This window comes from Pleurodeles waltl, chromosome 7 (assembly GCF_031143425.1).
Source record: "Pleurodeles waltl isolate 20211129_DDA chromosome 7, aPleWal1.hap1.20221129, whole genome shotgun sequence".
NCBI classification, from domain to species: domain Eukaryota; kingdom Metazoa; phylum Chordata; class Amphibia; order Caudata; family Salamandridae; genus Pleurodeles; species Pleurodeles waltl.
Genome location: NC_090446.1, coordinates 6844916 through 6860145, shown reverse-complemented (window position 1 = coordinate 6860145; position 15230 = coordinate 6844916). Strand labels below are relative to the sequence as shown.

Sequence of the window (15230 nt, the reverse complement as noted above, 5' to 3'; positions counted from 1 at the left end):
CTCCCACCCAGCGGGCCCATGCCTCTGTCTCCAGGGCGCGTCAATCTGCGGTGTGTCTACCACTACAGGGCACCCAGGATAACCCACCACCCCAACAACAACAGGGACCTGGGGGCAGTGGTAGTGGGCACACCGGCCAGGGGGCAGTGGCCCAGGGAAACAGGGCAACTCGGAGGGCAGCTGTGCGACAGGGGGGGGACGGGCCCAGGGAACCCACTCTCCACGAGGCCCTCACCACCATCATGGGAGCATACAACCGCTCCCAGGAGACGATGGCGACGGTACTGGCCCGGTTCCAGGAGATCCAGGTACTGCAGGAGGAACACTATCGGGGGTACAGGGAGGACATCAGAGCCCTCACCTCCACCCTGGTTACCATGGTAGGGCTGCTGCAGGACCTCATCAACACCAGGACGGACACTCAACAACAACAAAGGGCCCCTGCCACTAGCCTGGACCAAGAACAGCCAACCACCTCCGCCGGCGCTAGTGGACAGGAGGCCCCCGCACAACAGCAGCCCACCAGACCCCCACCTCCTGCAGGAGAAGAACCACCCCGCAAGAGGGCCCTGAGATCTCGCAAGAAGACAGAGTAGGATGTCAAGACCCCCGCCAGCAAAGGATACCACCTGATGTCATCCCACTGTCCCACATTGTCACCCTGTCCATCCTTGAACTGCCCATGCTCCATCTCTCCACAGGCCTCTGGACAATGCACCTGTGTGACTGTTACTCTGGACTCTGCCATGGACATTCCTTCACCATAGCCCCCACCCACTTGAAACCACCCATCCCATTTTGAGAACTGAAATAAACACCTATTTTGCACAAAACTATCTGGAGTCTGGCTGTGATTTCAAAATATTGTAATTGACATGACAGTGCAAATATGTCCTTGTACATAGTGAAGTCAACAAACAGCTGCCACAAAGCTGTAGTCCATGGGGAAACGAAGCACAGGACTCGTAGTGGGGACCCCAGATCTGAAATAGGGAGGGAAAAGCCACAACTCAGTCATCATACACTGGGGCAAATAGACAGGCAGCAGAGATGCAGGAGAGTAGTTCACATTTACTAAATTATGTTTGAATTGTTACCTGTGTCCTATTGGAAGTACTGTTCAATGATTCTGTCCCTGTTGTCTGTTTCAGCCCCGTCGTCTTCCTCCTCGTCACTCTCCACAGGTTCCACAGCTGCCACAACACCACCGAATCGACCATCCTCCTGCAGGAAAGGCACATGGCGGCGCAAAGCCAGGTTGTGAAGCATGCAGCAGGCCACGATGATGTGACACACCTTCTTAGGTGAGTACATTAGGGATCCACCTGTCATATGCAGGCACCGAAACCTGGCCTTTAGGAGGCCGAAGGTGCGTTCGATCACCCTCCTAGTACGCCCATGGGCCTCATTGTACCGTTCCTCTGCCCTGGTCCGGGGATTCCTTACTGGGGTCAGTAGCCACGACAGGTTGGGGTACCCAGAGTCCCCCAATAGCCATACACGGTGTCTCTCTAGCTGTTCCATCACGTAAGGGATGCTGCTATTCCTTAGGATGTAGGCGTCATGCACTGACCCTGGGAATTTGGCATTGACATGCGAGATGTACTGGTCAGCCAAACACACCACCTGGATGTTCATGGAATGGTAACTTTTTCTGTTCCTGTACACCTGCTCCCTGTCTCTTGGGGGAACCAAAGCCACATGGGTCCCATCAATGGCACAAATGACGTTGGGAATATGTCCAAGGGCATAGAAATCACCCTTCACTGCAGCCAATTCGCCCACCTCAGGGAAAAGGATGTAGCTCCTCATGTATTTCATCAGGGCCGACAACACTCTGGATAACACCTTCGAAAACATGGGCTGAGACATCCCAGAAGCAATTCCCACTGTTGTCTGAAATGACCCACTTGCCAAGAAGTGGAGTACTGACAGGACCTGCACCAGAGGGGGAATCCCTGTGGGTTGGCGGATGGGGGACATCAGGTCGGGCTCCAGCTGGGCACACAGTTCATGTATAGTGGCACGGTCAAGCCGGTAGGTCAGGATAATGTGGCGTGCTTCCATTGTCGACAGGTCCACCAGCGGCCTGTACACGGGAGAATTCATCCGTCTCCTCGCCAAACCCAGCGGACGGTGCCTAGGAAGGACAACATGGAGCACACAGTCAAGCAACCCACAGGTACGTACTCACAGCTTGCACAGTAAACGATTCTCTATGCAGTGAATGGCGTGTCTGAGTGGCTATGCAAGGCCTAGGCCTGTGTGACGCAGTTGAAATTGAGCCATGTGGACCCTCGAAATGGCGGCTGCCTGACCTGTGAAGTGTGACAATGGGATGTGAGGTCAATGCGCTGGCGTGGCACACCGCGGCGGTCGGCGGGCGAAGACCGCGGCGCGAAGCCGCATTGGTTAACATTGAAGCCTATGGGTTTCAGGAGCCAATGGCGAAGGGCGCTGGCGGTACGCACCGCCGCGGTACGCACCGCCGCGGACGTGACCGCCATTTTCTATCTACTTATTCACTTGCGACTTGAACTTTCACAGGAGAGGACCTATACTGCAAGTGTTGCTGTGACCTCGGTCTGGAAGGGACAATGGCTGCTGCGCCTGGGGAAAGGGCCCCTGCCTTCACTGGAGAAGAGTTGGAGAAACTTGTGGATGGGGTCCTCCCCCAGTATGCGCTACTCTACGGTCCTCCAGACCAACAAGTGAGTTTAATTCAATATGGATTTGGGGCCACTGGCTGGCTTGGGGGCCTGGTGGGGATGGGGGGCATGTTGGGCCTGGCGGGGGGCATGGCGGGGGGCCTGGCGGGGATGGGGGGCATGTTGGGCCTGGCGGGGGGCATGGCTGGGGGCCTGGCGGGGATGGGGGGCATGTTGGGCCTGGCGGGGGGCATGGCGGGGGGCCTGGCGGGGATGGGGGGCATGTTGGGCCTGGCGGGGGGCCTGGCGGGGATGGGGGGCATGTTGGGCCTGGCGGGGGGCCTGGCGGGGATGGGGGGCGTTGGGCCACTGGCAACGAAAATGCAGACAAACTTGAACGTGGTATTTCTCCCTCCCTGTACGTGTCACATAGGTCCGCGCCCATGAGAAGATCGGGATTTGGTGTGCCATCGCCAAGGAAGTCCGGACCCTGGGGGTCCACCATCGACGGGGCACCCACTGCCGCAAGAGGTGGGAGGACATCCGCCGCGGGACCAAGAAGACCGCCGAGTCTCTGCTGGGGATGGCCTCCCAACGTAGGCGGGGTGCCTGCCGTCAACTGACCCCCCTGATGTTCCGGATCCTGGCGGTGGCCTACCCTGATTTGGATGGGCGCGTGAGGGCAGCACAGCAGACACAAGGGGGTGAGTACAAGCATTATCTACTCTGTTGTCGCGCAGTGGAGGTGTCTGGGTGGGGGAGGAGGGCTGTGGGTCCCCCTAGGCCAGGGCGATATCTGTAGGCTGGGCCCCCCCGTAAGCCCCTGTGTCCCCAGCCACCACCCTCAGTAGTGTGCCAGTACAGCCATCCCTGTGCCGTGTCATCCATGGGTGCAGTTGTCAACTCTAGGCGTGTAGGGCATGTTCCACGGAATGCGTAGGGGACCCCAAGTGCGCAACTTAGTGCAGGGGGCATCTGTGTCTGTCATGTCCGCTAACTGTACCGGTGATCCATGTACTCAAAATCTCTTTATTTCTCTCTCCCCCCCCTTTTTGTTTGTCTTTCTGTGCTTGTGTGCATCAGCATCATCAGGCGGAGGAGAAGTGGCATCGGGGCAGGAGGGAGCTGCATCTCACATGGCCCAGGAGGGCCATGCCACAGAGTCTGACTGGACCAGTGAGACGGAGGGCGAGGGGAGCTCCACAACGGGGACGACTGGACCCTGCAGCGACACGGACACGTCCTCGGAAGGGAGCTCCCTTGCGGGGGTGGCACCATCCGTGCCCCCCGCCATTACAGGTACAGCCGCCACCCAGCGCACCATCTCCGCCCTCCCAGCAGCCCCTCAGCGTTCGCCCCGTGCCCGCTCTGCCAGGAAGCCGGGCATCTCCTTCGCCCCAGGCACCTCAGGCCCTGCCCCTGTTACCCCCGCTGCCCTCAGTGAGGAGGTCATTGACCTCCTCCGAACGCTCATTGTTGGGCAGACTACCCTTTTGAATGCCATCCAGGGGGTGGAGAGGGAGGTTCATCGCAGCAATGCGTACCTGGAGGGCATTCATTCGGGTCAGGCTGCCCATCAGCGATCGTTCCAGGCTCTGGCCTCAGCACTGACGGCAGCCATTGTCCCTGTCTCCTGCCTCCCTCTACTAACTCCCTCCTCCCAGTCTCCTGTTCCTCTGCCTGTCCCACCCACACCATCAGACCAGCCTGCACACACCTCAACACCCAAGAGCAGCTCATCCAAACATAAGCACCACAGATCACGCAGACATTCACACAAGCAACATTCCGATGCAGACATGCCAACAGTCACTACCACCTCTGTGACCCCCACCTCCTCGTCTCCCTCCTCCCTCCCTGTGACGTCTACACTCACACCTTCATTCACCTCACCATCAGCCAGTGTTTCCATCACCAGCACACCCTCCAGTCCAGTCCGCACACGTGCAGTCACCACCCCCACTGCCATTTACACGTCCCCTGTGTCCTCTCCCACTGTGTCTGTCACCCCCTCTTCCACACCACACAAACGCAGCCACCCACCCACCCAACAGCCATCCACCTCACGACAGCCTCCCGCTCCTGCACCTGCACCCAAAGACAGCAAACTTGTCTCGCCTACAACCACATCCTCTCCCTCCACTCCCATTCCCACTGTACCTACCACTATCCATTGTCCCAGGAAAATCTATCTCTCTACTGCTACCTTCTTTCCTGACCCTGAGCCCCCCCCTCCTTCTCGTCGGGGTAAGAAGAGCACCTCAGCCACCACCAGCCCTGCAGCCCCCTTGACAAGGGTGCAGGGGTATTGGAGCCCACCAGCCCGCAGGTCTGGATCTTCGCCCAGCAGCAAGGGGACAGCCAGCCCACCCCCTGGGAAGAGGAGCAGAAGGCGGAAGGGCCGCCGCCGGAGCCCGGGTTCTATATCCCCCCAGGACACTAGCCAGCCACTGTCAACAGCCACAGCTCCAAAGGGAGGAAAGGGCCACAGACTCCCGACTAAGGAGGGCAAGGGCAAGGGCAGCAAGGCGGAGAAGTCAGGCAGCAGGCCTGCTGCCCATGGAGGACCCGTCACAGCTGCCCAGGAGGAGCCCGCAACCCCCATAGCCGCTGCCCCGGGAGGAACCGGCACAGCTGCCCCGGGAGAGCCCACCACCCCCATAGCCGCTGCCCAGGGAGGACCCAGCCCAGCTGGCCAGGAGGGCCCCACCACCCACAGCCCAGGTGGGCATTGAAGGAGCACCATCCCCGCTGCCCAGGAGGGCACCACCAGGCAATGAGCAGTTGGCCATAGAATGTCCGCCGTCTCCAGCACTGCTCCGCTGGGGACCGCCGTCTCAAGAACCGCTGAACTGGGCCCTTCAAGGCAAGAACCGCTGAACTGGGCCCTTCAAGGCAAGGACCGCTGAACTGGGCCCCGCCGTCTCCAGCACCGCTCCGCTGGGGACCGCCGTCTCAAGAACCGCTGAACTGGGCCCTTCAAGGCAAGGACCGCTGAACTGGGCCCCGCCGTCTCCAGCACCGCTCCGCTGGGGACCGCCGTCTCAAGAACCGCTGAACTGGGCCCTTCAAGGCAAGAACCGCTGAACTGGGCCCTTCAAGGCAAGAACCGCTGAACTGGGCCCGCCGTCTCCAGCACCGCTCCGCTGGGGACCGCCGTCTCAAGAACCGCTGAACTGGGCCCTTCAAGGCAAGAACCGCTGAACTGGGCCCTTCAAGGCAAGGACCGCTGAACTGGGCCCTTCAAGGCAAGGACCGCTGAACTGGGCCCTTCAAGGCAAGGACCGCTGAACTGGGCCCTTCAAGGCAAGAACCGCTGAACTGGGCCCTTCAAGGCAAGGACCGCTGAACTGGGCCCTTCAAGGCAAGAACCGCTGAACTGGGCCCTTCAAGGCAAGAACCGCTGAACTGGGCCCTTCAAGGCAAGGACCGCTGAACTGGGCCCCGCCGTCTCCAGCACCGCTCCGCTGGGGACCGCCGTCTCAAGAACCGCTGAACTGGGCCCTTCAAGGCAAGGACCGCTGAACTGGGCCCCGCCGTCTCCAGCACCGCTCCGCTGCGGACCGCCGTCTCAAGAACCGCTGAACTGGGCCCTTCAAGGCAAGAACCGCTGAACTGGGCCCTTCAAGGCAAGAACCGCTGAACTGGGCCCCGCCGTCTCCAGCACCGCTCCGCTGGGGACCGCCGTCTCAAGAACCGCTGAACTGGGCCCTTCAAGGCAAGAACCGCTGAACTGGGCCCTTCAAGGCAAGGACCGCTGAACTGGGCCCTTCAAGGCAAGGACCGCTGAACTGGGCCCTTCAAGGCAAGAACCGCTGAACTGGGCCCTTCAAGGCAAGGACCGCTGAACTGGGCCCTTCAAGGCAAGGACCGCTGAACTGGGCCCTTCAAGGCAAGGACCGCTGAACTGGGCCCTTCAAGGCAAGGACCGCTGAACTGGGCCCTTCAAGGCAAGGACCGCTGAACTGGGCCCTTCAAGGCAAGAACCGCTGAACTGGGCCCTTCAAGGCAAGGACCGCTGAACTGGGCCCTTCAAGGCAAGAACCGCTGAACTGGGCCCTTCAAGGCAAGAACCGCTTAACTGGGCCCTTCAAGGCAAGGACCGCTGAACTGGGCCCTTCAAGGCAAGAACCGCTAAACTGGGCCCTTCAAGGCAAGGACCGCTGAACTGGGCCCTTCAAGGCAAGGACCGCTGAACTGGGCCCTTCAAGGCAAGGACCGCTGAACTGGGCCCTTCAAGGCAAGGACCGCTGAACTGGGCCCTTCAAGGCAAGGACCGCTGAACTGGGCCCTTCAAGGCAAGGACCGCTGAACTGGGCCCTTCAAGGCAAGGACCGCTGAACTGGGCCCTTCAAGGCAAGAACCGCTGAACTGGGCCCTTCAAGGCAAGAACCGCTGAACTGGGCCCTTCCAGGCAGGAACCGCTGGACCTTTGGCAGACGTGGCAGGGCAGGATCTGTCTCGGGCAGGGCTGCAGGATGTCCTCTGGCCAACATGCCTCCTCCAGTGGCAGTGGAGTCTGTTATGGACTGTTTGGACTGTGGCTTTGCTCTCCCCAGGATGGCCCAGTGGGCAGGCCACCCACTGTATGGACTGTGGCTTTGCTCTCCCCAGGATGGCCCAGTGGGCAGGCCACCCACTGTATGGACTGTGGCTTTGCTCTCCCCAGGATGGCTCAGTGGGCAGGCCACCCACTGTATGGACTGTATGGACTGTGGCTTTGCTCTCCCCAGGATGGCCCAGTGGGCAGGCCACCCACTGTATGGACTGTTTGGACTGTGGCTTTCCTCTCCCCAGGATGGCCCAGTGGGCAGGCCACCCACTGTATGGACTGTATGGACTGTGGCTTTGCTCTCCCCAGGATGGCCCAGTGGGCAGGCCACCCACTGTATGGACTGTTTGGACTGTGGCTTTGCTCTCCCCAGGATGGCCCAGTGGTCATGGAGTCCCCTCGTGGATCTGGCGTCGTGTACTCAAGTGGCTGAGGTGCCCACCCTTCCCTTCCCCCTGAGGTGCCTGTCCTTTTTTCTTTCTGATGCCCCTGCAGTGTTCTCTCCGTGGAGTTCTTGTGGTGGGACTGGGCCTTGCCCCTTTGCTCAGGACCCCTGTGGTCCACGGACAGTGGTTGGACTACATTTAGTAGATGTATATATTTTGTACATAGTTTATTTATTTATTGGGATTACTGCTGTCCATTTTTCAATATATCTGCCCGTTTAAGATCTCTTCTTTTGGTCTTTGCATTATTTCGGAGGGGGGGGTTTGTGGGTTGTGACAGTGATCTGTGGGAATGCATTGATGTGTGTGTTGTAGTGGGTGTGGGTGGGTGGGTGTGTGCCGGTAATCTTTTCCCTCCCCTGTGTCGTAGGTGCAGTACTCACCGATGTCTTCCGCTCCGCCGTGCGTGCTCCTGGTACAGGAGCAGGTATAGGAGTGCGGGGATGACCTGCAACTCGGGTTCCATACTGCCGGAATCTCGCGTGGAGTATGTGGAGGTGAGCGTTTTCCCGTTCGTAGTCTGTTTCCGCCGTGTTTTTATCGGCGGTGCTCCCGCCCCGGAAAAGGTGGCGGATTGGTGGGTCGTGATAGGGTGGGCGGTACATTGTCTGCCGCCTGGCTGTTGGCGGGGACCGCCGCGCTGTTTGTTTGTTCCGCCGTGGCGGGCGGAGTGTTAATGCGGCGGGCTGTGTTGGCGGTTCCCGCCAGGGTCAGAATTGCATATTTTGGACCGCCGGCCTGTTGGCGGGTCGGCCGTCGCTTTATCACCGACCGCCAGGGTCAGAATGAGGGCCTAGGTCTCCCATTGCCTAAGAAAAAACAAACATTAAACAACATAAGGACAACTGGTCCAGAACTTTGAAATCTCCATGTTAGAGATGGGGTCCCTAGTTAGCAGTCGGTTTGCACCCTGTCCAAGTAGGGACCCTCACTCTAGTCATGATAAGGCTAGATACCCAGCTCAGATAACCCCTGCTTACCCCCTTGGTAGCTTGGCACGAGCAATCAGACTTATCTCAGAAGCAATGTGTAAAGCATTTGCAGGTAACACATAGTAAAACAGTGAAAACACTATAAAAGGACACCACTAAACAAATAGCCAATATTTATCTGTGTAAAACAAGACCAATACGAGGAATATCCAACATACAGAGCTAAAGATATGAATATTGTAAGCTTTAACTTTAGCTTTAAAATACAGTTCCTTGAAGTTGATAGCTCCACCTGGGGTTATCACGGCATTGTGATTAACAAAACCAACAGTTCAGGCCGGCCGTGGTGTCGCAGCCAGCTACGGTGTTGGGAAGACCCGCAAACAATACCTTTGGAGTTGCAGTGTGTCGTGATCCTTGCAATGAGCTCGGGAGAGTGGCATCGCAGTGTCGGTTCCGGAGTCAGTGCGGTGGTCATTGGGCCCTTGAAGTCATATGCATTGCAGATCGCACTCCAGGCTGATGAGGTCAGGGGCTGGCGTGGATGGCATTGGGGCAGGGGTGCGAAGTGGGACGATGCAACGCGCAGTGCCCACAGGTCATGGTGCAGGCAGCAGCTTGGGGACGGTCGTCCAGCGGTGTCGGAGAGACCAGGGCTGCGGTGTGAAGCGGGGTGGTCTGATGTGCGGTGTCACCAGGTCACGGTACAGGCAGCACTAGCGTCGTTGCTGAAGCTCTGTCGTCGGTAGGCCCAAGTCGGCAGTGCGGTGTGAGACGGGCTCTGTGCGGCATCCAAGCGTCACAGTGCAGACAGGAACGTCTGTTGACGACACTGGAGTCAATGGTGCTGGCTTCGGTGGACCAGGGCTGAGGTGTGGGACGGGCCAGTGCTTTCTGTTCCTCACAAGCATTGTCCACAGGCCACAGACACACAATCCAGGGGCTTGGAGACTGCATTGTGTGAGGGCAGGCACAGTACTTTCAGGTGCAAGTTATCACTCCTCTCTCCACTCTAGCTCAGATGGCTCATCAGGATATGCAGGCTACACCTCAGCTCCCTTTGTGTCACAGTCTAGAGGAGAGGAGTAAACAGCCCAACTGTCAAACTGACCCAGACAGGAAATCCACAAACAGGCAGAGGATGGTTTAAGCAAGAAAATGCCTACTTTCTAAAAGTGGCATTTTTAGACGAACAATCTAAAAAACAACTTCACTGAAAGATGTATTTTTAAATTGTGAGTGCAGGGACACTAAACTCCATTTTTCTATCTGCTCTCAAAGGGAATCTGTACTTTAAAGTTATTTAAAGGCAGCCCCCATGTTAACCTATAAGAGAAATGGGCTCTGCAACAGTTTAAACTGAATTTAGCAGTATTTCACTGTTAGGAAATGACATCAATACATGTCCCACCTTTAACATACACCGCACCCTGCCCATGGGACTACCTGGGGCCTACCTTAGGGGTGCCTTACATGTGGTAAAAGTGACAGTTTAGGCTTGGCAAGTAGGTACACTTGCCAAGTCGAATTGGCAGTTTAAAACTGAACACACTGCAGTGGCAGGTCTGAGCCATGTTTACAGGACTACTTGTCAACACCAGGGCAGTGCGCGCTCTATTGGCGACTAGAATGCAAAAACCCAGCACTCTCAAAACAACGTAATTTATGCATTGTGCTGATATGTTGTTGTTTAACCTTTTGTATTGCAGAGTTTAATCCTGAAGACTTATTTTTTATGTGTTTACAAATACTGTTAATTTGCAATATATTGCTGCAGGCTTTCAAAGTGTTAGGGTGTGGTCCCTTTCCAGGGCCTTCCAGAGACTTTCCCTGCAGCATGCCTGGGTGTGGTTGTGGGCTGGTCCAAGACTCTATAAAAGGGAGCCAGCCCAGCTCCAAGTGCTCACTATTCAGAGGCCCCGGTGCAGAGCAGCAGCTACTTCCTGAGCTCCTGTCCGGGTGGCCTATTTGATCTTCCAGGCCTCTGCCCTTCATTCTTCATTGGTGATCCTTGTTCTGGGCGGTAAGACGGTGGTTGGGCTGACCTCCCGACGCCGTTATCGAGAACTTTCACGATTCTCTCTTCGACCTTAATTCATGTTGTTCATTGTATGCCATTTATTCTAAGACATTTATTAGGTAATATTCGAGTTGGCAAGTTGTCTGATTTGTTTCCTGAATCCTTATTGTGTTATTCATGGTGCACAATCCTTTTATGGTGTTTACTAAATCTATGAAAATCTGCAATGTGCGCAATTCGTGTTGAAACATTTCAAGAGAACACAGAAGACCAGAGTTTCTAGATGCAATATTGCATGGTCCTAGTATGCATTCTCAAAAAAGGATTCATATGACTGGCTTAGAACTTTTTCAGAATGTTTTCCTGATTCTCATGTAAAGGAAAGTACTTGAATTTTAAAGTTTCATTTAATCCATCTTGATTCCCTTACAGGTATCCGGCCATCTTGAAACATATTTATTTTAAGCCTAATTCTTAGGTTGTTCATGTTTTCAGAATGACTAGGCTTAGAGTCATAGTCTAGTATTGATTTCATGAGATGTAATTTTCATATTGTGTGTTTTAACCTTTTTCTTACTACAGGTCTCCTTCCCAGCTGTTCCCTTCCTAATCCCCTCTTGAACTCTCTTAGCCTCTGTGATATGTCTATCAGAGTCTTGGAGCTGTTCAGTGGTGGACGTGTTGGGAACGTGCGCAGACCCCGAGGATCTGGTGACTCTGACACTACTCATATGAGTGGCACAAGCAGTGCTGCAGGCCCACTAATAGCATTTGATTTACAGGTCGTGGGCACCTCAAGTGCACCGTACTAGTGACTTAACAGTAAATCAAATATGCCATTCATGGATAAACCAATCAAAAGACTTAGGGAGCACTTGCACTTTAGCACTGATTAGCAGTGGTAAAGTGCACAAAGACAATAAGCCAACAAAAAGAGTCCAGTACACCATAAAAACAGGAGGTAATAAGGCAAAAAGACAGGGGAGACACACCAAAAAGCTGCCAGGTTTAACACTTCCTAATTCTGCTAACAACAGTTTGAGCTAAGGCTTAATACCGCTTACGTCGCTTTGCAATCTTATAATGTTGGGCTTCACCACTGGGATAAGTAGGGTGGTTGTAACATGTACATTAACAAACTATTGTGAAAGAGGCATCATTAGGTTTGCCTCTTCATTATCGGTGTAGCATGCTCCTCTGTCCAGACAAAACTCTATTCAAATTTGTGCTAATGACTGCATTTACCATGATGACTTGGGGTCACAAATGCTGGAATGGAAGACAGGGTGCTCCCCATTTTGACTGTTGTAATTAAGGCTCCCGTGAGCCTCTGAGCTGACAAGCTCGGGTGAAGCACCTGTGCGCCTTCTTGAGTGGTACTTAAACCTGTGAATACTTTCAAGGCGGCATTTCAAGCAACCCCGCCAGCTACACGTTGCTCTTCGCTGATGACGGCCAAATAGCCAGAAACACGTGCCCGAAGATACGGCACTCGCCGCACCAACTTATGGTGAAAAACTTTCAAAACTCTATTCAAATTTGTGCTAATGACTGCATTTACCATGATGCCTTGGGGTCACAAATGCTGGAATGGAAGACAGGGTGCTCCCCATTTTTACTGTTGTAATTAAGGCTCCTGTGAGCCTCTGAGCTGACGAGCTCGGGTGAAGCACCTGTGCGCCTTCTTGAGTGGTACTTAAACCTGTGAATACTTTCAAGGCGGCATTTCAAGCAACCCCGCCAGCTACACGTTGCTCTTCGCTGATGACGGCCAAATAGCCAGAAACACGTGTCCAAAGATACGGCACTCGCCGCACCAACTTATGGTGAAAAACTTTCAAAACTCTATTCAAATTCGTGCAAATGACTGCATTTACCATGATGCCTTGGGGTCACAAATGCTGGAATGGAAGACAGGGTGCTCCCCATTTTGACTGTTGCAAATAAGGAGACTAATCGTTAAAGATGGGGGCCCCGTGATCCCCCCACTCAAGGAGGGGCTCCGGTTGTGCAGGTTGAGTTTACTTGTCGAAGAATCCTAATAGTGTATGACAGTGCCCCCTTACCTGTTAGTGTCTGTGTGCTTGAGGGTTCTTTCTAGCCCACCACCGTCAGGGTCCAGGCGTTTTTCCCAATCTCGGCTCTCAAGGGCCCTCCTCTTTACTCTATCCTGAGTGAGGGACTCCAAGCACTGTCATTGCCTTTGAGAGGTCAGTAATGTGATACGGGCTGTTATTTAGTTCAAAGGCCAGGCGAAAGTGAAGGGTCCAGCGATACCGGACATGATCTTCCCTGAATTTGTCCATGATTGGCTTGAATGGTTGCCTCCTAGCAAGCAGGAGCTATGTCTTGGAAAAGGAAGCAGGATTCTCCCTGAAACGTCATCCTATCCGCCTTTCTTGCCGCTTGGGGGATGGCTTCTTTGACCCTGAAGGAGTGCAGCTTAACGAGAAGATCTCCTGGCCGTCGCTTATTGCTGGAGGTGCTTTATCTTCAGCTTTGTCTCGCCCGTTATTTCCTGGAATAGTCCCGTCACAAAGGCCTTGATGTCTGGCCTCTCCGCAAGGTTCCCAATCCTGATGTTGTCTCGCCGAGCCCTATTTTCCATGTCTTCTTGCTTAAGTGTAGCCGTCTGAAGCTGCATCTGGAGAGACTGTGTGAGGGCATCTAATTGATTGGCACAACCTTCTAACTCTTCAGTCTTCATCTGTGTGTCCAGTATCCTGGAGCCCACGGAGTCCACAGCTTGCTGCAGTGTGGATAGTTTATCATTGAGATCTGTTTGCAGTTCTTCGAGCGAGGTCATATCCGCCTTCAGTTCCTCTCTTAGTTCCTTTTCAAAGTCTCTCAGGAAGGCCATCTCGTGTGAGAGCCATATCGGAGACCTTGTGACGGGCCGCTCCCCCTTCGATGGGGGCAAAGTAATTGGAGACCTTGTTGGTGTTCTGTTTTTAGGGAGGCATGTGTATCAATAGTATTCTCTGATATCCTGCCTGTGCCTGATCACCGGGATTCGTCTCCTCTTGCTACAGCTTCTTGGGTGAGTCGCCACAGTTCCCAGCTGAGCATGGGGGGAGGGGATCTACTTTGTTTCTATGATTCGTTCACCTTTCCACCACCATGGGCCTTCTTTGCCCGTTGCTTCTGAGGGAGAGGCTTCCTGCAGCCTCGCGTCTTTGTCAGGTCTCCCACTGTGTCTTTGTCTTCCCCCAGCGTGTGCAGTGCCTCTTATCCTCTCTTCAATCCATATCCCTCAATCCTGAGGGGGAAGCTTCCTGGAGCCTTGCGTCCTGATCAGGTCCCCGCTCTGTGCCTTCACTTTCCCCCAGAGCATGCAGTGCCTCCTATCTTCATTTCAGTCCCTCTCCACCACTCCCATTGCATCCAAGTGGAGGCCTCTGGAAGACTCTTGCTGTACCTGTTGTTTCCCGGTGCCAGTTCATCTGAAACAAGTGTGGCCAACCTTCTTTGTGTGGTGGGGACTCCAGGGGCCGTTCTCATGCCTTCGCAACCCCGGTCTGGTGCTTCTAGGGCCAGCGTGTTTGGTTATTGCATTGTGGTCGCCATTTTAGGATCAGGCACCAATGCCTGACCCTCCTCTCTGGGCCTAGGCCTCCACCAATGCCTCTCCCGCCACTGCAAGTATCTATGTGGCACGCTACAAACGTGGAGGGCTACATGCTCCTCCGCCGGTCTACGCACCTTTGTCGCCACCTTCGGCGGCCGAAGATCCGTCTCCATTTCCAGCACAGCCTTCGCCACAAGCCGCGCTTTGTGTTTCTTCCGTTTCCAGAGCTCCTCCTATTTTCAATGGGGGCCCGACTGTCTCCCCTACAACTCACATCTCTTCAGGCATTGTTTGTGCTCCAGTATTCATCATCTTTGCCCAACTTGACTGCGGGCGACAGCGGAGCCGAGGGGAATCACATCCCGATGGCCATCTTGGCAAGCCCCGCCTCCACAAAACTTTAACTTATTTGTATTTTGTCTTTCAATATACATCAAAAGACAATTTTTTAGCACTAAAGAAGGTAAGTAATTAGATGTTGCTTCATTAATACATAATCTCTAAATATTCTTACGCATCGAGTCACTCACCCTTACAGGGAATCATCCACCCATTCACACCCTCATGCACTCGGGCACTCACACGTCTACTCATAAACCCCTACACTAATCCATACAAGCACTCATGCACAGTTATTTACCTATTCTTCCACTCACACATCCAGTCACCCACCCATACATCCAGGTATACACCATATCACTCTCTTACACAGGCACTCACATAACTAGTCAGTCAATGATAGAGCCACTCATGCACCCAGTAACTCACCTATACAGGCACTCATGCTCTCACTCACAAACTCATATACCCATTCACTCACCTAAACAGCAACTCATGCACCCAGTCAGTCACCCATATATTCACTCAGACACCAATTCTCTCACCCAGTTATTCATGTACCTATTCACTCACCCAAATAGCCACTCATGTACCCATTCACTCACCTATACAGCCACTCAAGCACCCATTCACTCACCCATACGGCCACTCATGCTGTCACTCACCTTTGCTGCCACTCACACACCCAGTCAGTCACCAAAACAGCCACTCACCCATACAGGTAC

General features: G+C 54.5%; 1 protein-coding gene across 1 annotated transcript in view; it reads right to left on the bottom strand.

The window, feature by feature from the left end:
• LOC138246706 (zinc finger protein 208-like) overlaps positions 1–15230 on the bottom strand; it is a 254660-nt gene that overhangs the window by 132956 nt on the left and 106474 nt on the right. The window contains exon 5 of the mRNA XM_069201477.1: positions 13107–13503. Coding sequence (XP_069057578.1) covers positions 13107–13503 — 397 coding nt within the window. The remainder of the gene's footprint in view (positions 1–13106; positions 13504–15230) is intronic.